General features: G+C 63.3%; 2 protein-coding genes across 3 annotated transcripts; one reads left to right on the top strand and one right to left on the bottom strand.

Annotated features, from left to right (window-relative positions):
* Positions 1–1053: 1053 nt before the first annotated feature.
* On the top strand, positions 1054–4882 carry ALPI (alkaline phosphatase, intestinal). The gene is made up of 11 exons (XM_041765159.1): positions 1054–1256; positions 1345–1461; positions 1577–1692; positions 1817–1991; positions 2070–2242; positions 2493–2627; positions 2713–2785; positions 2919–3053; positions 3140–3331; positions 3542–3658; positions 3774–4882. Exons 1-11 carry the CDS (start codon positions 1181–1183, stop codon positions 4154–4156), a joined length of 1692 nt encoding a protein of 563 aa, XP_041621093.1. The 5' UTR covers positions 1054–1180; the 3' UTR covers positions 4157–4882.
* Positions 4883–12974: 8092 nt separating this feature from the next.
* ECEL1 (endothelin converting enzyme like 1) lies at positions 12975–21100 on the bottom strand. Of its 2 annotated transcripts, none has more exons than XM_041767378.1 (17): positions 20315–21100; positions 19058–19126; positions 18842–18952; positions 18675–18767; positions 18367–18491; positions 17509–17731; positions 16960–17058; positions 16659–16733; positions 16361–16464; positions 16033–16091; positions 15902–15953; positions 15105–15172; positions 14800–14924; positions 14241–14306; positions 13769–13864; positions 13485–13561; positions 12975–13368 (listed from the first exon to the last, which is right to left on the bottom strand). In XM_041767378.1, the coding sequence occupies exons 1-17, from the start codon at positions 21098–21100 to the stop codon at positions 13269–13271; spliced, it is 2328 nt and encodes a 775-aa protein (XP_041623312.1). In that variant the 3' UTR covers positions 12975–13268. The 2 variants fall into 2 exon arrangements, with proteins under 2 accessions (XP_041623312.1, XP_041623313.1); XM_041767379.1 differs by having other exon boundaries at positions 16367–16464.
* Positions 21101–23189: the final 2089 nt, after the last annotated feature.

Raw genomic sequence — 23189 nt, 5'->3', positions numbered from 1 at the left:
CTTTGGGATATCACCCAGAAGTGCGATTGCTGGATCGGAGGGATGCTTTTGTTTTTTTAAGATGTTATTTATTTATTTATTTATGAGAAACACACAGAGAGAGGCAGAGACACAGGCAGAGGGAGAAGCAGCCTCCCCGCGGGGAGCCCGATGTGGGACTCGATCCCGGGACCTGGGGATCACGCCCTGGGCCGAAGGCAGACGCTCAACCCCTGAGGCACCCAGGCGTCCCTGCACCAGCCTGGCTACTGAAGCCTCTTAGCTCTCTAACAGAAGCTACACCTGTGGGTGTGCGCGGCCGGTGGAGAGGAGAGACTCACCCCTGCGTTCTGTCTGCCTGTCCAAGGGAGCAGAGATCAACCTCACGTACACTGGGCTCCCCTCCCCCCCCCAGACACACGCACGTGCACACCCCCCCACAAGGCCCGCCCGGTTCTCAGTAACTGGACACACAGACAAGGTTCTGCTCTGTCACCATCAGTCCCACCCTTTTCCACAGCACGGGAACTCTGGGTCCGGCCTCCTGGGTGCCCTCTGAGCCCAGCCCCTCCCCCACCTGCCCACACCAAGCCTGGTCAGAGCCAGGCCACCCCACATTTCCCGCGTCGCTGGGCCTCGGCAGCATCAGGAAGCCAAGCCCAGGCCTCTGGCCCAGGCTCTGTGCTTCACACCCCATCCCCTCCTCTCAGCACCCAGCACCGAGCCCGGCCAGAGAAAGCTGCTTTCAGAAAACACTGAACAAATGCGGTGCACGAAGGAGTAATGGTTCTCCACGAGACCGTGGGAGCAAAGGGTCAGGAGCAGCCCCCACGGGGCCCTGCAATGCTCCTGACCCACAGGGGGTGTGCCCCCTGGTCCCCACCCCACCCTGGGGAGGCTGCTGGGATTATTCCGTGTGGACACACCTGCCTCTGCCAGGACCCCTGCCCCGAGGCCTGCTCGGCCACACCTTGCCATATCCCTTCTGCCATCGGACTTAGAGTCACAGGGCAGGGGCGGGGTCAGGGTGGCCACCGGGGACAATGGGAGGGACATGGAGACTTTTACAGCCAGGGACAAAGTCCTGCCCCGACTAAAGGCCCGCTGGCTGGTACGGCAGCTGGTACCCTAGCTCTGGCCCCGCCGGGGTCCCAGCCTGCCCGCAGTCCTGGCTTTGCCGCGCCCCCGCCATCCCACAGCCATGCAGGGCACCTGGGTGCTGCTGCTGCTGCTTCTGCTGGGCCCGAGGCCACGGCTGGCCCTTGGCATCATCCCAGGTAAGGAGGCACCTCCCAGCTTCCCACACACACACACCTGGGGCACTCCCCCAAACACTGACCTGACCTCCACTCTCCCCTTGGCCAGCTGAGGAGGAGGACCCAGCCTTCTGGAACCGCCAGGCAGCCCAGGCCCTGGACGCCGCTAAGAAGCTGCAGCCCATCCAGACGGCTGCTAAGAACCTCATTCTCTTTTTGGGGGATGGTGAGTGTGCAAGGCCTGTCCGTGCCCTGTGGGCTCCCACACCCTGGCACCCAGGGCTGCCGGTGGACACAGAGCAATGCTGCAGACTCAGGCCTGACGAGGTGTACTCCTTCAGGGATGGGGGTGCCCACAGTGACGGCCACTCGGATCCTCAAGGGGCAAATTAATGACAATCTGGGACCTGAGACGCCTCTGGCCATGGACCAATTTCCATACCTGGCTCTGTCCAAGGTAAGGGCAGGGTGGCCTCAGGGTGCTCCCCACCAGCGCAGTGAGGGTGGGCCCCGGGGCCTGGGTCAGGATCTTGGCCGTCTGATGGTGTCATGACACAGCTGAGGGTGTCTCTGTTCCCCAGACCTACAACGTGGACAGACAGGTGCCAGACAGCGCAGGCACAGCCACGGCCTACCTGTGCGGGGTCAAGGCCAACTACCAGACCATTGGTGTGAGCGCAGCCGCCCGCTTTAACCAGTGCAACACGACACGTGGCAATGAGGTCATCTCTGTGATGAACCGGGCCAAGAAAGCAGGTGAGCTTGGGGCCAGCTTAGCAGGCAGAGGTAGGATTAGAGACCTCAGGGGCTCACCCTGACCTCTGCCACCCTCAGGGAAGTCCGTGGGGGTGGTGACCACCACGAGAGTGCAGCATGCCTCGCCAGCCGGCACCTACGCACACGTAGTAAACCGCAACTGGTATTCGGACGCCAACATGCCTGCCAAGGCACTGGAGGACGGATGCCAGGACATCGCCCAGCAGCTCATCTCCAACATGGAAATTGATGTGGGACCCCAAGGGTGGGGAGGGGGGCGTGCACGGGCCATAGTCCCAGGCAACTGACAGCCTAGCTCTGGGGCCTGGTGGGGTCTCCCAGATCTTGGGGAATGGGGGGGCGGAGGGGGGGATGGTGTGGAGGTGGTACAGCTGGGCCCAGGCCACACCCACAGACCTGGTAGGGGAGCTCTGGCTGTCTGAGGAGGGAGCAAAGGGCGAGCCAGGCCCCAAGCCCTCCTCCCCAATCCTTTGGCTACAGGTGATCCTGGGCGGAGGCCGAAAGTACATGTTTCCCAAGGGGACTCCGGATCCTGAGTATCCAACTGACGCCAAACAGAACGGAATCCGGCTGGACGGGCGGAACCTGGTGCAGGAATGGCAGGCCAAGTACCAGGTGATGGGGGCCTGTGGACGCCAGGGATACAACAGGGACAAGGCTCGGAGGGCTCTGGACTGAGGCTTGCTTCTGCCCCTCCCAGGGTGCCCGGTATGTGTGGAATCGCAAGGCGCTCATTCAGGCATCCCAGGACGCCTCTGTGACACACCTCATGGGTAATGACCCCAGACACCCCCACTTTCCTGCCTGGCTTCCCGAGTCCTCAGAGAGCCAAGCATAGACACAGGGGTCCATGCCCCTGGCCCTCCCGTCTCCCCAGCAGTCACCACCGGGACCCCTTTCCCGCAGGCCTCTTTGAGCCAGGAGACACCAAATATGAGGTCCACCGAAACGGAACCCAGGACCCATCCCTGATGGAGATGACAGAGGTGGCCCTGAGGCTGCTGAGCAGGAACCCCAAGGGCTTCTACCTCTTTGTGGAAGGTGAGGGGCAGGCGTTGCTGAGCAGAGGAGTGGGGACGGTCGGGGCAGGTTGCGCCCTGGACACCTTGCCCGTGCCCTGCTTGCAGGAGGCCGCATCGACCACGGTCATCACGACGGCACAGCTTACATGGCCCTGACGGAGGCCGTCATGTTCGATTCCGCCATTGACAAGGCGGGCCAGCTCACGAGCGAGAGGGACACACTGACCCTGGTCACCGCCGACCACTCTCACGTGTTCTCCTTCGGGGGCTACACCCTGCGAGGGAGCTCCATTTTCGGTAGGCCCAGGGAGGGGGGCAGGTGCTGTCCACCAATCGGGTGGCAGAAATGGCTCGGGGTCTCAGTTTCCTCGCCTGTCAAGTGGGGTAGTAGCAACTGCCTCGTGGGGCGCCTGTGAGGACCGGGCCAGTGGGTGGGCAGCCTGGGTCTGGCACGTGGGGGCCCCTCCCGCGGCCGGTCGGGTGCTCGCAGGCCCCTCCTCCCCGCAGGGCTGGCCCCCAGCATGGCCAAAGACAGCAAGACCTACACCTCCATCCTTTATGGCAACGGCCCCGGCTTCGCGCTCAGCGGGGTCCCCCGGCCCAACGTCTCCGACAGGGAGAGCAGTGAGCACCCCGGCTTGGCTGGGGGGGGTCTGAGGGCGGGGGGGCACAGCGGGGGAACCCGGATGGGGAGGCCCCCGCCCTGCCGGCCCTGAAGCCCCCCTCCCCGCCCCGCCAGGGGACCCCGCATACAAGGCCCAGGCCGCGGTGCCCCTGGACTCCGAGACCCACGGCGGCGAGGACGTGGCGGTGTTCGCGCGCGGCCCGCAGGCGCACCTGGTGCACGGCGTGCAGGAGCAGAGCTTCGTGGCGCACGTCATGGCCTTCGCCGCCTGCCTCGAGCCCTACGCCGACTGCAACCTGCAGCCCTCGGCCGCGCCCACCCCCACCCCCACCCGCACCTCCACCCGCACCCCCACCCGCACCCCCACCCGCACCCCCACCCCCACCCCCACCCCCACCCCCACCGATGCCGCGTTCCCCGGCCCGGCCGCGCCGCTGTCGCTGCAGCTGCTGACCGGGGCGCTGCTGCTCGCGCTGCTGGCGGGGGCCGTGCCCTGAGCGCCCCCGGCCCCGCCCCCATCCCGGCCCCGCCCCCATCCCGGCCCCGCCCACTCCTATTCCGCTCCCGGCCCCGCCCCCGGAGCCCCCAGCGCGGACCCCGCCCCCAGACCCTCGCCCGTAGTGGTGGCTTCCCCTGGCACCCACGGTCCCCCTGAGCTGTTCTCGATTCCCCACCCTCAGCCTCAGCGCCAGGGTAAGGACGGGGTCGGGTGGGGGTGCGGGGTGGGGCGGCTCCGACCACCAGGCCCTGCGCTGCAGAGAGCCCTGGCGGGGGACCAGGTGAGCCCCATCCTGGAGGCGTCCCCCACGGGGCCACCGCTCGCCCAGACCCCGCAGTACGCATGTTTCTTGGCCTCGGTCTCCACAGCACCTTGGGGACCCGAGGACTCGGGCATGTCACCGTGCCTGGAAAGGGGTGGCTTCCTGTCACCCCGCAACACGCCCTGCAGGCCCCTTGCTGACTGAGGAGGCTGCGGGCCGGGTTCGGTACCACCCACCTTGGGCACCTCCTGGGGGCCCAGCCTACTACTGCACAGAGGACATGCTGACCCAGAGTGGGAGAGAGGTCCCAAGTCACTTAGCTACTGATGTTCACCCCCCAGTGCCCATTCCAGGCTGGGAGATCCCAGGAGCATGTCTGTGAGGAAATTCCCCCTCCTCCCCGCGCCTCTACGCTACTGAGAGGGACAAAACAATAATCAAATAAACTGTTATGCAGAGTAATGCCAGTTGTGATATGTTCTAGAAAGAAAAATCATTAGTGTGTGGGAGCACAGAAGTAGTCTGTGAGTGAGGGGGGGGGTGGACAGTTCAGATCAGGAAGTCAGGGAGGGGCTGCCTGAGGAGCAGACCATGGAGCAAAGACAAGGAAAGGAGGCCCTGAGCAAGGCAGAAGGAACAGCTGTGCAAAGGCCCTGAGGCAGCGATCAGCAAGTGTTCTTCCAGACTAATAGCTGGATCAGAGTTCGGGTGGCACAGAGTAGGGAGTGAAACCTGAGGGATAATGAGGGATGGGAGCTTGACCCAAAGTGTGGTATGTGATTGGAAAGGCTTTGAGCAGGGGCATCCGTAACATGACCTGACTCTTAGAAAATGCCACTCTGATTATTTCAGGGATCAGAGTTTTGTTTTGTTTTGTTTTGTTTTGTTTGTAGGAAGAGGGTAGAGGTGGAGCTGGGAAACCAGAGAGGAGGTGCAGATTCCAAACATTTCTGACCTCCATCCAAAAATATTCCGGAGCACCCCCTCCCTTAGAGCTGCACTTGTTGAGTATCTAACTCCCCTCCCTCGGGGAACACTGAAAAGAATTAATGAAAATGACATCGACTGTATTTTTAAATAAATTTTACAAAATTACAGATTTATTTGTACATTTGCAAAGGTGCAAAAAAGCATTTTGCTCTCACTGGAAATATCAATATGATTGAGTATGCTTTCTTATTTACTAAAATCTTTTTAAAAATTGAGGAATAATTGACATACCCGATTGTATTAGTTTCAGGTGTCCAACACGGTGATTCGATAGACATATACAATGAGAAATGGGCCCCCACAGTAAGTCTAGTTACCATCTGTCACCATACTGAGTTGTTATAATTCTTATTTACTAAACTCTTGATTTTGCACTGTAAAACATCAATTTGAAGGCACGGCCCTCAGGGCAGTTTATTTCAATTCTGGATCTTAGTGGCTGTCACAAAAATATGGGAGCTGCATGGAAAAAGGGCATGATTAGCTAGGCTTGCTAAACCATCATATTCATTTTTAAACTCCATCCACCAGTTATCAAAGATTTGATCAAAGATTTGATCAAATCCAGCTGCTATATTTCTGTCTTCCCTGTTGTCAATGAGTTGGTCTTACAAACCAGTGGGAAGGTGCTGAATGTTTATGTTTCATAAATGGGTTCAAAGTCCAAGGAAACTCTACATTTTAAAACTCTACAGGTTTAGGGGGTCCTGGATGATTCAGTGGGTGGAGGGTGCGACTCTTGATTTTGAAGGTCGGAAGTTCAAGCCCCACGTTGAGGGTAGAGTTTACTTAAAAAAAATAAAAATTTTAAAATGTAAAACTGCACAGGTTTAAAAAGCAGGTTATTCTGGAGTTAGTGGTAACGATCGCACCACTTTGACTATCCTAAAAACCACGGATTGTACACTTTAAAAGAATGGGTTTTTCAGCACAGAAATTACATTCAAAAATTACACTTTACCTGGAAGAGGCAGATGCAGCGAAGGTGAATCTATTTTTCTAATAATTTTACTGGGTGCCTAAAACAGCTCTTGTCGCCTCAAGAAATGTCTCCTCCTCCGTGTTTAAGGAGGAAAAGCTGAGAGGAAAGAGAGGGAGGGGACTCCACGACAGCCCTTTTCAATTCTTTGCCATCAAGATGACTCCTTCTGTGTGGTCTGGAAGTTTCCCTGGTCACACCCGATCTTATTACCAAGTATCATAAAGACTCAAGCCTGCTAGAACAACCTTGACTTTCTAAAGTTAACACCCCTGGGGGCTCCTGCAGCATTTTACGGGCCCTCTGGCTTCTAATTCTTTCCTGCATTGGGTTGACTGGATGGGCCGGTGCGTGGGCTGGGGAGCTGCCGCTACCTCTGCACCTTTCCCTCGCCCAGAAGCCTTTAAAAAGCCTTCCCCGGTAGCTGTTCGGCGTCGGGTACCCTAATGCTGTGTGCCCCCCCCCCGCCCCCGCCGTTTGCAATTGCTCTTATTTATTTATTTATTTATTTATTTATTTTTGCAATTGCTCTTAGTAAACAATGCATCCACTGTTGGGCACCTATCTTTTCTGCTACAGGTTTCCTTTCCTGACTCTCTCTCTCACACACACACACACACACTCACACACACTCACACACGCAAATGGTTTGTGTATTTCATTATGGGACCAGAACCCAGCAGATACCTCGAGCGCAGCTGTGTAGACACCGCGCAGCAAGCCTCCCACACAGGGTAATTTGCACTAACACTTCCCTCCAATCTGTGGTAGTGTTTTCTCTACATCTTTCAACAGTATTTGCTGACAAAGAAATGCCTTTCGGTTTGTCGACAGATCATTTTCTGTTCATTGTTTCTGCCATTTTTACTGCGGCAGAGAAAAACGAAGTGTTTGCCTGGTGGTAGGTGTTTTGGGTTGTTTTTTTTTTTTTGTCTCATGCTATTATGCAAGAAACTTTAAAAGAGCTTTCCAAATATTTATCATCGCTAAGGGAAATATCAAAAAGTAACTGAGTTGAGAAGCACCTAACTTTAAGCATCCCTGGAAAAAGAATTGCGGGGGGTTTTGTCTCCAAGTTCTGAAAGCTTGTGTTTTTTGTTTTTTGTTTTTTTGGGGGTTTTTTTTGTTTTGTTTTTTTGTTTTTTTTCCGTGAGGATGTCGTGCTGCTGTTGACTAGCTTCTCTCGGCACCTGTCACTCGGGGCAAGCTTCCCCAGTAATGATGGCAGTGGAGTTGCTTCAAACAGTTCAGTTTTGTTTATTTTTTTTTTTATATTTAGAGCTAATTTCTCATCAGGTCTGCGCCGGGGGGATGATGAGCATGTGTCAGGAGGGGGGACGTGTCAGAGCTGCCACTTCTGTGGTTGCTTACCCCGTGGGGATTATCCGTATTATTTGCAGTTTCTTTACGCAGCTCTTTCAGAAGCTACTTGATTGTTTTGGAGGATTCGTTTGTTTAAAATTAGACCACATTATCCACAAATCCACTGAGGCAGACACACTAAACTCTAAGAAATGGACAAGTGGGGAGGGGATGTCCCTCATTGGAGGGGGTGTCCCTTGCTGGACACCCTCATTCTCTTCCCCCAGGACACCGGTAACCATGTCGGGGTGGGGGCCCAGATGACAGGGCACAGGTGCCAGCCCGGAGCTAGATGTTAAATATGAATATGTGGTTCCCGCTGAAATGCCCTTGAGCCCCTGTCCCTGCACCCAGCCCAACGGGGCTCAGGTAGCAGATATGGGGTGTGTCACCATGGGGAGCAACAGGCATGCTGTCTCTCAGGGACAGGATACCCGATATGCCCTCGTCCTGACCTTGAAGCTGTCATTACCATCTGATTCTGTTAGTCCCTCCCCACCACCCCCGTCCAGAAACAGGTCTCCCGCCTGGTGAGCATCTGAATGACAGGCAGTTGCCCCTGTGACGCTGCCACCCCCGGTCCCCGCCTGCCCTCCCTCGGGCGCCCCCACTGCCACCCCCAGGCCTCCAGGAAGGTGCCCAGTGTTTTCAATCGCACCCTCTGGTCTAAAGGGACCCCAGGGCCGCCTACTCGAGCTGATCAGAGCTTCAGCACTTGCCACCAGCGCCCACACAGGCCGGGGTCCTGACAGCACACAGCCGGAGCCCCCCTGGGTGTAACCTTGGCGCCTCCGTGGGTCTCCCCGGGGGCACCCGCTCCCCAGCCCCGCAGCCTCGGGCCCTGCCCGGTGAGGGAGCCAGGGCCAGCCCCCCACGCACATCGTGCCTCTGGTCCCACGGGAAGGTGGGAGCGGCGGGTTTTATTATTATTATTTATGCAAACGATAGCCGAGGAGAGATGCGGCTTAAGAGCACCATGTGGCAGTGGTGGTGGCGGTGGGGGCCCGGGGCGGAGCTGCCGCCAGTGAATCCGCTGGAGCCGCTGCCAGAGGCTTGGGGCACCGGGAGGAGCTCACACAGGGACCGGGCCCAGGGACCAGCCGGTGCCGTGCAGCCCTCTGGGCCCCTGCAGCCCTGCCCTGAAGGCGGAGCAGCCGCAGAGCCCGACCGCCAGGCCCCCGGGGTGGAGTCGGTTCATCACAGGGGCTCTGCGGGCAAAGCCACGCCAGTGGGCAACCAGTTTCCCCACAGGGCAGGGCACCTGGGACCTGGCAGCCCCCACCCCTGGCAGTTCTGCAGACAAAGCCGGCGACCCGGTAGACGCAGAGGAGAGGCTGTCACTCGGTGATGTGCCATCCAGACTCGAGTGGCCCAGGCTCACGCAGAAGCCGGGGCCGGGGATGGGCAGCTGCCCTGGCCCACCTGCCGCCTGCGCTGTCCCGCCGCTGGGTGGCCCGAGGGGACGCTCCCAGGGCTACAGGCTGCGCTGGCCTGGGCACCAGCCTGGAGCCAGCAGGGGGGAAGGGAAATTGTTCTTAATAAATCCAGAGGAAGTGGGTCTCTCAGGCCATGTTGGAGGATGGGGAAAAGGCACAGAGAGGGCCCCTCGGGCACCCCAAACCTTCAGTAAAGTCGTAAAATCGGTGACTCCACCTAGTGTCGTGTGGGTGGTCCCGGGCGGAGGGGATCGGGGAGCTGCCCAGCTTAGAGGGCATGGGTGGGAGAGGAGGCAGGAGGAGAAACCTAGGCCCCCTGAGATCCCAGCCCCCAGAGGTACTTACAGACCGAGGACCCTGGGCTTCCCGACATTTTTAGAATGGGGGCTCAAGCCATTTAAAAATATTGCAGCTAGGACACCTCACTAGGGGGGCCCCCCAGGGCCCCCAGGCCCCCAGGCACCTGGGTCATCACAGAAGCAGCCACGGGGACCGCGAATCTGGCTCCCCTGAGCTGGTTAGAAAGGCCTGGGCTTACAGCTGCTCGGTGGCACTGGGCACCCTGTGCCCCTTCCTGGGTGCCACAGAAACCCCAGGGCTCCCCACACCCACACTCCCTTGGAGACCCTAGGCAGGGAAGCTTGGGCACCCCTCTCCAGCTGGCTTCCAGCCCTTCCCAGATCTGTACAGAGCCAGCACCCAGAGGGCCCCAGACCAACGGCCGCCTGGCCTCCTTGGCCCTGAGGACCCAGAGTCCAGAGTCCAGCCAACGTGCTGAGGCAGCAGCCACGCGGCCGCGGAGGGGTGGAGGCAGGGGAGGCTCGCAACTATCCTTCGATCCTTCGGAGGCAGGCCCCCCTCACAGGCACCGCCGGGGCTGCCGATGGTGCTCCTGGGACACAGACGCCGTGAGTCACTTGCCCAGGTCACCCAGCAGGGGCCCTTGGGCTCAAGGTCTCAAAGCCAGGGACAGCCCATCCAGGCACAGCAGGGACCGTGAGGCGCTCTGCGCATGGGCACAAGGGTGGATGCCTGGAAGCTTCAACGCAGCTGTAAACTATCCCCAGCTCTTCTTTCCCTGCTATTAAATGCTCAGCTGGAGGGGATCCCCGGGTGGCTCAGCGGTTGAGCGCCGCCTTCTGCCCAGGGCGTGATCCTGGAGACCCGGGATCGAGCCCCACATCGGGGTCCAGAGACTGCACCTTGTCATCTCAGGGGGCTGTGGGCTGTGCCCAGAGGACACCCTCACCCTGGGGGGACAGATGGGGGAATGTAGGGGATCAGCCTTCCAACCGCCTGCCCCCTTGCCACCGAGAAGACCTTCCCTGCACTCATGGCCTGCGCTCAACAAAGGGAAACTGAGGCAGAGCAGCAGTTGTGCCCACCTCGTTCGGCTCCTCCGCCCCAGAGGAATCAGGCAGCTAATCCTCAGCGTGGCCGTGAGCACAAGGCCCGGCAGACAACAGCAGGGCGGCATCTGCACGGGGTGTGGCTTCCTAACAGGACACGCAGAGAGCTGACGCTGAGGGCAGGAGGGACACCTGGGGCCCAAGGGGACTCGGCAGCCACAAGGTGCCCATCACCTAACACATGCAGCTTGACCTTAGGGCATGTGCCCCCTCCCATTTCCCTGTTAAAAGGGCTGTCCCTGTCACTCTGTCCACCTCACCGGGTTGCAGTGAGGATGCTCCAAGCATCTGTCTGGAAAAGCAGTTTGGGAACAAGTGGGTGACACACTGTCACAGCTGTGCCTTGCTGGGCCACACCATGGCTCTAGGTTATATGGCCCTGTCTGAACATCGTGGGCCCCGTCCCAGCACCAGGACTCAATGCTCTGGGTGCCCTTGGCTTGAGGTGCCTCTGACCCAATGACCTCCCTCCATTCTTCCTAAAGAAGTATGAGAAGGCCCGAAGGCCCAGGGAGCAGCGACATCTCCGCTGGTCGCCCAGCAAGGAGCCAGCAGGCTGAGGCGTCTCCGGTGGCTTCACGGCTGGTCAGACCACAAGCCTGCCAGCAGGGTGGGCGCTCCCCGGCTGGGATGCACACGGGGCATTGGGCTCCCGGCAAGCAGTCGGGTCCCACAGGGCTCAGACCAGCCTCTCCCAGGGGCCTGCCACCCCAGTGCCCAGGCCCCTCTGGCCCCCTCAGTGGGGCACAGGGGGAAGGAGGGACTCAGCTCCAGGAGCGCCAGGGCTTCACCCCTTCCCGAGGCAGGGCGGGAGTGACCCTGCTGGGCCTGCTGGTGGCTCACCCCCGGCCCCGTCCACCCACCCAGGCCTGCCCCTAGCTGGGTGGGAGACAGGAGGGATGGGCCTTGGGGGGAGCTGGGGAGCTCGGGAGAGCCACTGGGGCACTGGGTGCGAAAGGGCTGGACCTGGGGGCTCCGATTCCAGCCAGGATCCCAGGTCAGGGGGATGGGGTGCAGTGTGGGGTACGGCGGGCCTAGACACCGGGCCCCTCCCGGGGGGCGGCAAGAGGAGAACTGTCCTGCTCTGGCTGCCAGCAGCTGAGGGATACGGTATACACGTGCCCAGCACACGTACACACCGGGAAGGGGCTTCGAGGGGAAACCAAGGTAAGTCCACAAACACAACCCCTCCACCAGGCTCTGAATCCCCTTGTGCCCCCCACGCCCATGAGGGGCAGCTCTGCCCTGATGGACGCAGCCTCCTGAGTCTCCTGAAGTGCCCCTTGGGGAACTCGCCTGTTCCCATGGGGTCCTTCTAAGGTCCTGCCTCTTCTCTGTAGGGCGCCCCCTGCACCCCAGCCCCAGGGCCCCACGACGCCCGCCTCTACTCTGGCTCCATCCGCCGTGGCCTGTGCCCTGTCTCTCACTCCCCAGGGTTGGTGTGCCCGAGGCTCTGACACAGGAACTTTTAAAATGTCACTCAAGGCTAATATGGGGACAGGCGTTCTCTGAGCATGACAGGAGCTGGGCTAGCAGGAGATTCGTCACTGCAGTGGGAGATGGGGACAGGCCACACCGGATGGGCTGGCGGGGAGGGGGCTACCACCCCATCTAGGCTGTCCCTGAAGTAAGAGCGACGGACTCAAGGAGGAAAGGCAGGAGGCCCACTGGTCCCCCCCACACTGTCCTCAGATAACCCAGTGGGGCTGCTCCATCTGCCCCCCTGCACCCCCACCCTCCTGTTCATGAGGCAGCACCACTTGCCTCCTGCCTCCACCGTGGGCCATGCCTGGAGCCTCGGCTCCAGCCGCTGGTGGAGGCTGGAGGTGGGACAGGAAGGGACCAGGTCTTGTCTAGGGTCCCGTTTGTGCAAAGGGCCTGAGCTCCTTTTTCTCACCCCTGGAGCCTCCACTTTGGGCTGGAGGGGGACACGACTGACCCCCAACTCTGTAAGCAGGTGTCACAGCTCCCCTCTCGTGGACATGCTGAGCCCAAGGCCTGGCCTGGGCTCCATGACTGGCTAAGGTTACTGTCGGAGCTCCTGGGGTGTCTAGACATTCGGGGGCAGTGGGCCCCAGGGTCATGCTGGAGTACAACCCCCTCGGGGCTTGGTGTTCCGGCACCGCCAAGCCTTGTCTAGGGGCACCCCCAGAACCGCATGGGAGCAGAGGCAGGACTGCAGGGAAGGGAGGAACAGCTGATTGGTGGAAAAGACAGAAGACCCAGGGAGGTGGGACGGGAAGGGGCCAGGTCTTGTCTAGGGTCCCCGTTGTGCTAAGGGCCTGAGCCTCCCCACCAAGGGGGCCCCTCCAGCCCCACCCGCTCTGGAGGCCCCTGAAGAAACCATGGCGACAGTACAGCAGTTTATTGACCAGACTTAGCAGCAAGAACACAGTGAAGGTGGGGCCTGTACAATCCGGCCTGGCCGGGGGGGGGGGGGCAGTATTGGGGACCCCCGCATCTCTCCCCCGCGCCCTCCTGGAGCCCAGCCTCAGGCCTGCTCTGGGCCCCTCCTGAGGTAAGGGACAGCAGGAAGGCCAGGTCCCGGAGGGGCTCAGAAGGCGGGTGGCGCCCAGCGAGGACCAGTGCCGGGTTCATGCCTGCCCCGGCAGCTGGCAGGGAGGCAATTCGTGCAGGGCAGGCAGCGAGGGTGTGCGGGCGAATGGCCAGGCTCACCACACAGAGCACTTGTGGGCAGGGTTCATGGGCGAGTCCTTGGGGCAATGGAAGGCCCGGCCAAACTCCTCGAACTGGGACACGCTGCCCAGCACCCTGGGGCAGGAGGAGAGATCTACCTGGAGGGGATCCCAGCTGCCCCTTCCCCTTCCCGTCTGCTCCCACCCCAGACACAAGGAGGGGATGGGGCGCAGGCGGGCAGGCAGACGTACCTGTAGTGCTCAGGTGCATGCTTGTCGGTCAGCACCTGCAGGTAGATGGACTGTGACCGCCGCTTGATGCACCAGTTCTGGGCCCCGTGGTGGGGGAAGGAAGGAGAGGGAAAGAAGCCAAGGAGTCCGTTGAGCAAGCCCTGCAAACCTTCCCCGCAGCACACTGGGCCCTGCTGCCTGAGCAGAACCCACGGGACCACCGCCTCCCAGGGCTGGCACCCACGAGGACAGGCTGACAGCTGTCCCCATCCCCACCATCTCCCACCCGCCCCCACCTGGCCCACCTGGGCAAAGGCAATGAAGAAGAGCTGGTTGTGCGTGTACTTGAGCCGGTGCAGCGGGTGCTCCGGGCCGTGCTCCCGCACCCACTTCTGATAGGCCTGGGGGTGACAGTGTGGAGCTGCGGTGCCCCAGGGTGGTGACCTGACTCAGCCTCCACCCAGTCAGCCCCTCACCGGCCCCTGAGCCCTGGGCATCCTGCCTCCCAACTTCCCTGAGCTGTGCTCCTTCCCAGGAGGGCTAAAGGCAGGCAGTCCTCACCCCCTCCAGGCAGCCCTCCTTGCTCTCCCAGAAAAGCAGCCTGGGAATCCCTCCTTTTCCCATGGTGCCCCCCCCCCCCTCGCCAATCACAGGCCCCGCCCCTCCCGGGCCAGAGCTCCTAGGGCTGGGAAGGCAGGGGTGCCTATGTCCCTAGTTGCATCCTTATCATCCCCACCCTCCCCCCACGGAATGAAGGGCCAGGCAGGGGCAGCTCACATAATAGGCCAGCTTGAGGCCACCCATGTCCGCGATGTTCTCACCAAGGGTGTGCTTCCCGTTCACCTGCCGAGAGCGGAAGAGGCCCGGGCTGTCTGCAGTCCACTGGCCTTGCCGCCCTGGGCCCTGCCCACCCTCTTTCCTTTTCCCAGAGGGTTTACGTGGCTCTGAATGCTTTGTGCCCCATGTCCCAGGAGTCTGTGAGAACTTGTTCACAGTTCTCACAGTGAGTGTGTGCAAGACCCCGGTGAGTGTGTGCAAGACCCCGGCATATGGGGATCCCTGGGTGGCTCAGTGGTTTAGCGCCTGCCTTCGGCCCAGGGCGTGACCCCGGAGTCCCGGGATTGAATCCCACATCAGGCTCCCTGCATGCTCCTCCCTCTACCTGTGTCTCTGCCTCTCTTTCTCTCTGTGTCTCTCATCAATAAATAAAATCTTAAAAAAAAAAAAACAAAAACCGGGCATGCGTACAGGGACCCAGGCACACGTGTGTGCACACGAGTGTGCATGCCCCTAGTTGGTGCCCAGCTGGGCCTGGAGGGGAGCAAAGGGGTCTCACCCGCTGGTTGTAGACGGTGAAATTGTCGTACAGGTGGACGATGCACTCCGCCTTGCGCAGGAAGCGGCTGTAGGAAGCCTCCGTCCACCAGTGCAACAGATTGCCCGAGCGGTCATACTGGCCCCCTGTGGGCAGTGGGGGGGGTGGCTGAGGCTGACCCTCATCCCCAAAACCCCTCCCCCATCTACCCACTGGCCAGTGGGGACAGAAGGGCTGCAGGGTCTCACATCAGCCCGTCACCACCCTGCCCCCCGCTGCCTGTCCTTCCCCTCCCACAACACCCCCTCCGCCACCGAGGGCCTCACCCCAGTCGTCATAGCCATGGGTCAGCTCGTGTCCGATGATGGTGCCAATGCCCCCGTAGTTCAGAGACCTGGGCCCAGGGCAGCAGCGTCAGGCCCAGCCTCGCCCACCTCCTGGGAGCTGCACGCTGCTGCCCAGGCCCCGGGAGGCCCCAGGCAGGCCAACCACACTGGCCCGGAGAGGCCATACCGGAGTCCTCCCAGTCCTGGGGCAGTTATGCCTCAGGTTCCTCATGCAATACGTAAAAGGGGCAGTGAGGCCTTTGCAGCTGCTTTTTAGGAAACAATCCCTAACAGAGCTGGGATAGGGGAAGAGACCGAGTTGGAGGAAGACAGGAGGGAAACTGAGGCAGCCCACTTGGGACCTGGCCTGTTTCCTCATCACTAGGGTCACTCCACTTTTGAAACACCTGATGAAGCCTCAAACCGGGAAAGGAGGAACTCAGGACCGAGAGGAGAGGAGAGGAGAGGAGAGGAGAGGAGAGGAGAGGAGAGGAGAGGAGAGGAGAGGAGAGGAGAGGAGAGGAGAGGGGAGGGGAGGAGAGGGGAGGAGAGGAGAGGAGAGGAGAGGGAGGGGAGGGGAGGGGAGGGGAGGGGAGGGGAGGGGAGGGGAGGGGAGGAAGAGGAGAGGAAGGATGAAAAGCTACACAGTTTTCTAAATAACCAAGGCTGACCTAAGGCTATGGGGACCCAGGGTGGTGGCCGTGGTGACTGCTGGGCCCAGCCCGGGGCAGGATACCCTGAGCAGCGTTCATGCAGCCCCAGACGATGGCCGGGCTCTGGCCAGGCGGGGCACTCACTGCGGGAAGTCCGGGTCATAGAGCGTGGGCTGCAGAATGCCTGCGGGGAACACTGCGCAGAGGGCAGGGTCAGAGGAGCCCTGCCTGTGGGGGGGGGGCACCCCCACCCCATGCGGGACACGCCCCCTTACCCATCTGGTTCTTGTTGGGTAGGTAGTAGGCGTTGAGGGCCTGCGGTGGGAGCAGCCACCTGTGCAGGGAGGTGGGGGTCAGCTAGGGGTCCGCACTCGCTCCCCCACCACCCCCACCTCCCACGTGCGCTCCTTGAAGGAGTGGCCCAGCCTGTAGCCATGTCCTGTCCCACCCCCACCACCTCGGAGCCCCCCCAATCACCCCCCAACACCTGCACCGCCAGCTTTGAGGCCGTCTGCCCCACCAGCCGCCTGGCCCTGGCAAGGAGCCTCTCTGCCCCGCCCGCCCACCCTCTCTGACTCCCCCAGCTCTGGGCCAGGCACCCACGTGGACTTGTCCACCTCCTGCCGGATTTTCTTGACTGAGAGCTGGATGCTGAAGCGGATGCTGTTCAAGATGTTCTTGAAGTAGGTCTTCTCATGGACCTCGAACTGCACAGGGGATGGGCAGCTCTCAACGGCAAGCCAGGGATATAAATGGCCAGACCAGGGCTGTGCAGGCCCCATGTCCGCCCAGGGGCCATCAGCCGAGGGCCATGACTCCTTCTCTGTGGTGGTGCTGGGCCTCCCTGGGGGTCTTGACCAAGGGTCTTGGTCAGGCAGGGCAGGGCCAGGGGGAGACCCACCTCGTACTCCTTGTCCACAGCCTCGGGTTTGAGCAGGAAGTCCGGGTAGCCCACCATCACCATCATGTACTGGAGCTGTGGGCGAGAGGGTAGCAATAGTGGGCCAGGGCCTTGGGAGACGGCCCCCCAGCCCCAAGGGAGAAAGCTCTAGGCCTAGAAGTGGGCTCTAGGACAGGGGGGACCAACCCAGGTGATGACAACTCCACAAGGGGCATCTTTGCCTCTTCTGCTACCCCAGCCTGGCACACAGTAGGCATTCAGTGTTTGTGGAACCTACGAATGGGGACAGGGTCCACTTCACCTTGGCCCGAGCAGCTGCCTTGGTCTCGGCATCCATCCAGTCCAGCTCCTCCAGGCGCCGACCCAAGATGAACTTGATGTCTTCCACAAGCTGCTGTACCTGCAGGGTCAAGAGCCAGGGATCAACGGGGTTGACCCTTGACGAGAGGTACCACTAATTCAGTATCACTTCCTCGTCCTAAGGCTCGGTGCTGAGCACTGAGGGGAGCCCTCCCAGGTGGGGATCCAGGTCCTGCACCCCCAACCAGAAGCTCATAGTCTGAAAACAAACTGCTCCAGCAATGATCACATACATTCCTAAGGCCGCACCTACTGAGCATGGTGGAGAGGGGGCCAGGAGCCTGAGGGGGAAGCCCTCCTGGGGCTGCTAGACCAGGTAGGCTTCCTGGGGGAGGTTCCCTGGTGAGAAGTAGTCTGGAGACTCAGAGAGGGCTGAGCCCCTGTCTGCAAGGGGATCTGTGGGACTCCCCATTCTCAGACCAAGGCCATGGGAGGACTCTATGCCCAGCCCAGCACCCGCACCCAACCCCCAAGCCCAGGGCAGCCTGACCTTGGCCTTGCTGGCAGCTGAGAAGTGCTCATGTACAAAGAGAGCTCCAAGTGCCATGCCAAAGTGGCGGTTGGCCTGGCCCAGGCAGACACGAGCCAGCTCCTGTGGCTTGTCACTGCCCTCCATCTCACGGGCCAGCTCGTGCAGTGCTTCTCGGAATGGCGGTGACAGGTGCTCACTCAGGACCACCACTACACGCCACACCAGGTAGTTGTGCAGGATCCTGAGGGCCAGGTGAGACAGCTGGGTGTCCAGACAAGCTCGTGTGCAAGGGCCACCCAAGGGCACCACCCCATCCCACTCCAGATCCTCCAGGCTGGATTAGACCTAGCACCCACAAAGGAGTGAGGATCATTTGGGTACATGGAGGCAGAAGCCGGAGTGGCCTGAGCCCCGGGCAGGGAAAAAGGCTGGGCCCACACGTAGTAGGACACACCTCTGGCCACCTAGCAGAGTGCCAGTGCTGACTTGAGACAGGGTAGGACAATGGGCACTCCAGGTGACTATCTGCCCCAGGCCTGGCCTTGAGAGGCGCTCTGCTCCTCCCCAAGGTGGGCAGAGATCAGGGAAGCTCTTCCCTAGGTGGCCCCTCTAAAGTCTGGACTCACTCAGCCTCACTATCCCCAGATGAGCAAACTGCACCTCAGGAAGCTCACAAGCCCTGCCCAGGGGCCCAGGGAGCAGGTGAGAGCCTCGTCTGAATCTAGGGATCTGGACTCCTGTTCCAGTGCTCTTCACATGCCTCCCCAGGACAGAAGTGAAAACGGGAATTCAAAGCTCACCAAGCAGACATGTAGAGGGTGCAGGGGAGGGGCCCCGAGGAGCAGGTGTGCAGGGGTGGGTGATTGGCCGCTGTACCTGCGGGGTGTGGAGCGGATGAGCTGGGACACCTGCTGCATGTAGTCTGTGGCCAACAGCACCACCTCCTCATCCTCTGAGAAGTCCTCCTGGAAGATCTGGTCCAGCAGCCACTTCCACTGCAGCTGTCGTGGGTAGAGGACAGTAGGACTGGGTGTAGCAGGGACCACAGAGAACAGGAGGGAGTCCGAGAGAGACACAGGAGGACACAGGAATCCATGGCCATGGAAGGCCTCGCTCGGCCCTGAGGAAGGGACAGGCCGGGAGCCCCAAGATCCGTACCCCCCATCACGGTGGTCTGCACTCACATGGGGGGTGATCTTCTGCAACTGCCCCAGCGTCACCTTGTTGTACATGGAGCTGACATCTCGCCGGAGGTCATCGTACTCTGACACTGTGATCTGGGGGTGGAGATGAGAGTTGACCCCCCCTGCCTATTCCCCTCCCCCAAGCCCATGGCTGTGCCCTTGCTCACGTTGGCCAGCCGCTGCTCCAGCTGCAGGATCTCCTGCGCTTTCTGCTCCACGGCTTCGGCTCCCAGGAGGCTGAGCAGGCGCTCCATGAACACCCGGTACGCTGCCAGGATCTGCACCCAGAGGGGACATTTCACGAGTGGGGTCAGTGTCAGGCCCTAGTCCCTCTCTCCTGGAGCCCCAGGCCTTCCCTGCAATCCCAGCCCATGCCCCCACACCTTCTCACTCTCCTCATCCTGAGCTAAGTACAGGGTCCTCTCTGGCAGAGTGAGCCCATCCTGGTCAATCTGGGGAGAAGGAGGAGGTCAGAGGTCAGCGATCAGAGGTCACCATGCCAGGTTCCTGCAAACAGACTGATGTTCTGTCCAAATGGCCAACCAGGGGATGCGCCAGATGTCCACTGTCACAAGCCACAGGAGCACAAATACACTACCCCTGCCTCCATCCAGAGAAGCTGTTAGAAGCCCCCACGGCTCTGTCAGGGACAGTGGGAGGCCTACCCCCATCCTTCCTCCCGGAAGCCTGCACCATCCCCACCTATGAAGGGCACTCGAGAGGGCCACGCGGAGCGCTGGGGCCACTGGCACGCTGGCCCGCCCCAGTCCATTGGCACACCCCTCGTTCCGTGCGCTCTGTGCTCTCGCGGCCTGCTGCCGGGTGGGGAAATTGCGGCTCCCGCGGCTCCACTAAACACCGCAATTACTCGAGGGAAATTACTTGCGGCCTCCTCCCGCGCGATGCCGGTGCGCGCTCCCCCTCCCCGCCCGCCCCGGATGCACGGTGGCCCAGCGCGGGGTGCGCGCTCCCCCCTCCTCGCCCCGATGCACAGGGGTGCGCGCTCCCCCTCCCCACCCCGATGCACGGTGGCCCAGCGCGGGGTGCGCGCTCCCCCTCCCCACCCCGATGCACGGTGGCCCAGCGCGGAGGGCCGTGCTCCCCCCTCCCCGCCCCGATGCACGGGGGTGCGCGCTCCCCCTCGCCGCCCCGGTGCACGGTGGCCCAGCACGGGGTGCGCGCTCCCCCTCCCCACCCCACTGCACGGTGGCCCAGCGCGGAGGGCCGTGCTCCCCGCTCCCCGCCCCGATGCACGGGGGTGCGCGCTCCCCTCCCCACCCCACTGCACGGTGGCCCAGCGCGGGGTGCGCGCTCCCCCTCCCCACCCCGATGCACGGTGGCCCAGCGCGGAGGGCCGTGCTCCCCCCTCCCCGCCCCGATGCACGGGGGTGCGCGCTCCCCCTCGCCGCCCCGGTGCACGGTGGCCCAGCACGGGGTGCGCGCTCCCCCTCCCCACCCCACTGCACGGTGGCCCAGCGCGGGGGGCCGTGCTCCCCCCTCTCCACCCCGATGCACGGGGGTGCGCGCTCCCCTCCCCGCCCCACTGCACGGTGGCCCAGCGCGGGGTGCGCGTGCCGGGCCGTGGCGCCCCTCCTTCCCGGTCCGGGCCCCCGGGGTCACCGCGGAGGGGACGCACTCACGCGGATGACGTAGCGCGAGGAGTTCCTGTCGTCCAGGCTGACGGTGAGCGAGAAGAGCGCGGCGGCGCTGTACACGCCCTGCGCCTTGTAGAGCAGCCGGTTGAGGTCCCAGCGCGCCGCGGCCCCCGGGCGCTCGGCGCCGCCGCCCAGGTCCCAGCCCCCGCAGTCCTCGATGACTTCGAGCATGGGCCGCGGGCCGAGCCGCTCGATCTCGCGCATGTCGAGGCACGAGCGGAAGAAGGCGCGCACCTTGCGCTGGGCCGCCCCGCCGGGCCCGCCCCCGGGCCGCGCCAGCAGGCGCCGCAGCCGCTCCTCGTTCTGCTCCCCGATGGCCGCGATGGTGCCGTAGGTGAGCTTGTCGTCGGGGATGGCGTGGCGCCGCAGCCAGCCGCCGCACGCGAAGGAGTAGAAGTCCTGGCACGGGTCTATGCTGGCGTCCAGGTTGGCGGCCAGGAAGCGGGCGGCGCGCGCGAAGGCCTTGCGCTCGGGGCAGCCCTCGGAGCAGCCGCCGCCGCCCGCCGCGCCCGGGCCCAGGTACTTGAGCGCCAGCATCGCGGCCAGGATGGCGCACAGGCCGGCGGCGAACACCAGCCCCGACAGCAGGCACACCTCGCGCCGGTTCCAGCGCGGCAGCCCCGCCCGGGCCCCGGAGGCGCCGCGCCCCGCGCCCCGCGGGAAGCCGGGCGGCAGCGAGGCCCCGCGCGCGCCCCCCGCGCCGCACCGGCTCACGTATTTGACCTCCTGGAACTCGTCGTAGTGCGCCGTCATCGAGTAGGGGGTCTCCATGCTGCGGCCGCCGCCGCCGCGCAGCCCTCGGCGATCTCAGCTACGCGCCGCGCCGCGCCGCCGGCCTCCGGGCGGGCCTCCGCATGGCTCCCGGGCCGCGGCTGCGGGGAGGGGCGCGGGTCAGAGGCGCGGGCCCGACGGGGCTCACGGGCGCCACGCGGAGGGGTCCAGAGGCCGAGCCGCGCCGTGGCTCCTACCGGAGAGGGCCTGGGGCCCGGCCTCCGTGGGCGCCCGAGAGTGGGGCAGGCGGGAGGCCCCGGGGGGCCACCAGCTCCCGCACGCGCCGCGGCGTCCCCGACCTGCCTCCTGCCGCCCCGCGCCCGGGTGCCACCCGGGAGGCCGCTGCGACGCGGAGGGGCGCGGGGCACGGGCCGGCGCGCGGGAGGCCCTCCGCGGAGGCCGGCCTCCCCCCACTGCCTCGCTCGTCTGCGACCCGCTACAGCCAGGGCCGGGTGGGGGAGGGGAAACGGAGGCCGGGGAGGGAGGCGCGGCCAAGGGCGAGTCTACGCCGGCCCAGGAGCCGCGCAGGAGCCAGACGCTAGGTAAAGCGGCTAAAGAACCAAACTTTGTCCTTGCGGATGTCCGTAGGGCCACCCCCAGCCGTCCTCTATGCAAGGGCCAGGATGCCCACCAGCCCCGTCCCCAAGCGGCGCGCTCCGACCGACCCCGGGCGGTGGACAGACCCCCGACGGCCCCGAAAACCGGGAACCGGGAACCCTCCGCCCCCGCCCAGGGCCGCTCCCGGCTTCAACAGGTTTTCCCCAGAACCCAAACTTGGGCGAAGTTTCACCCCCGGCGCGGAGCGAGCCGGCCCCGCGCGCCCCAAGGTCCGGGCGCGGAGCCTCGGGAGCCTCGGGAGCCTCGGGAGCCTCGGGCGCAGCGCGCGGAGCCGGAGGGCCGAGCCCGGGAGTCGCAGCCGCAGCCGGAGCCGGTGCCGCGAGGACGCAGACAAAGCCCGGAGGCTCGGCGCGGCGGCGGCGGCGGAGGCGGCGGATGTGGCTGCGGTGGTGGCGGCGGCGGCCTCGGATGCCACTTACCCGGCAGGTGCGCGCCCGGGCCGAGCGGGAACCGAGCGGGAACCGAGCGGGAACGGAGCGGGCCGAGCCCGGGCCGGAGCGGAGCGCAGCGGGGCCGGGCGGGCAGCAGCTCTCCGTGCGCCCGCCGCCGCCTCTGTGCCGCGCCGCCCGCTGGCCCCGAGGGAGGGGGCGCGCCGGCGGCTCCACCCTCCTCCGCCCGCCCCCCGCGCCCCCTCCTCCTTCCACCCTTCATCCCCGCTACCTGGCAGCTCGGGGGCGGAGACGGCGGCGGCGGGACCCGCTCCCGAGGGGCTGGCACGGGCTCCGGGATCGGGGATCCCAGATGCAGCCGCGTCCCGGGAAGAGCGGGGCGCCCGAGACTCCCGGGAAGGGGTTCCCCTCTGATCTGATGCCCCCACTAGGCGCCGCCGACCAGCGCACCTGCAAAGGGCTCGAGCTGAGCCTCGGAGCCTCGGGGATTGTCCCAGCCGAGCCCACAGGACCGGAGCGCCGCCCGGGGATGGCCCCCCCAAGGCCGTGGGGTGCGCTCACACAGCGCGGACGCTCGCCGCTGGCGCCTGGCAGAGCAGCCTTCAGTAAACGGGCGTCGGGGCCTCCCCTCTAGCCCCTGCCCTTGGCCAGCCCTCCCGAGGGCGCCTGGGGATTTGGTGAAGGCTGGCCTTCACCTCGGTGGAGGGAGAGCCTCGGAGGCCACTGCAGGAAGGGGCATGCGGCTGAGACTGCACCCCACCCCCAAAGCTTGGTTGGCCTCCGCGCCCCCTGCTCCGGAAGCCCCTGATCTGGGAGAGAAAAAAGGACTAAGGAATAATGCAAGAGCCCCTCCCCGCTGGGGACCGGGAGGGACGGAGGCTGCCTGCCTGCCCGCCCTGCAGCCCTGGTCCTCAGAGTGCAGGCCTCAGGGCCCGCGTATAGGACCAGTGTAGGGGTCAGGGTTGGGGCGCCTCTGAATTTATTCACCGGCTACCTTCTAACCAGACAACTTGCTCTTTCCTTGTGCGACCTCCCCCTCCCCAGCCCCCAGCCCCTGAGGCAGGGCACACTTCTCCCTGGCT

Source organism: Vulpes lagopus, chromosome 8 (genome assembly GCF_018345385.1).
Source record: "Vulpes lagopus strain Blue_001 chromosome 8, ASM1834538v1, whole genome shotgun sequence".
Taxonomy (NCBI): domain Eukaryota; kingdom Metazoa; phylum Chordata; class Mammalia; order Carnivora; family Canidae; genus Vulpes; species Vulpes lagopus.
Note: the sequence above shows the minus strand (reverse complement) of the source record. Positions and strands in the feature narration are given on the sequence as shown.

What these genes read in the sequence shown, in the direction of transcription:
- ALPI (XM_041765159.1), top strand. Translation starts at nt 1,181, where the DNA reads ATGCAGGGCACCTGGGTGCTGCTGCTGCTGCTTCTGCTGGGCCCGAGG. An exon ending in GCGAGGGAGCTCCATTTTCG is followed by an intron (nt 3,332 to 3,541) that starts GTAGGCCCAGGG and finishes TCCTCCCCGCAG; the next exon opens with GGCTGGCCCCCAGCATGGCC. An exon ending in CGTCTCCGACAGGGAGAGCA is followed by an intron (nt 3,659 to 3,773) that starts GTGAGCACCCCG and finishes CCGCCCCGCCAG; the next exon opens with GGGACCCCGCATACAAGGCC.
- ECEL1 (XM_041767378.1), bottom strand. Translation starts at nt 21,100, where the DNA reads ATGGAGACCCCCTACTCGATGACGGCGCACTACGACGAGTTCCAGGAG. An exon ending in ATCCGCTCCACACCCCGCAG is followed by an intron (nt 17,732 to 18,366) that starts GTACAGCGGCCA and finishes CCTGGCCCTCAG; the next exon opens with GATCCTGCACAACTACCTGG. An exon ending in CCATGGCTATGACGACTGGG is followed by an intron (nt 14,925 to 15,104) that starts GTGAGGCCCTCG and finishes CACTGCCCACAG; the next exon opens with GGGGCCAGTATGACCGCTCG.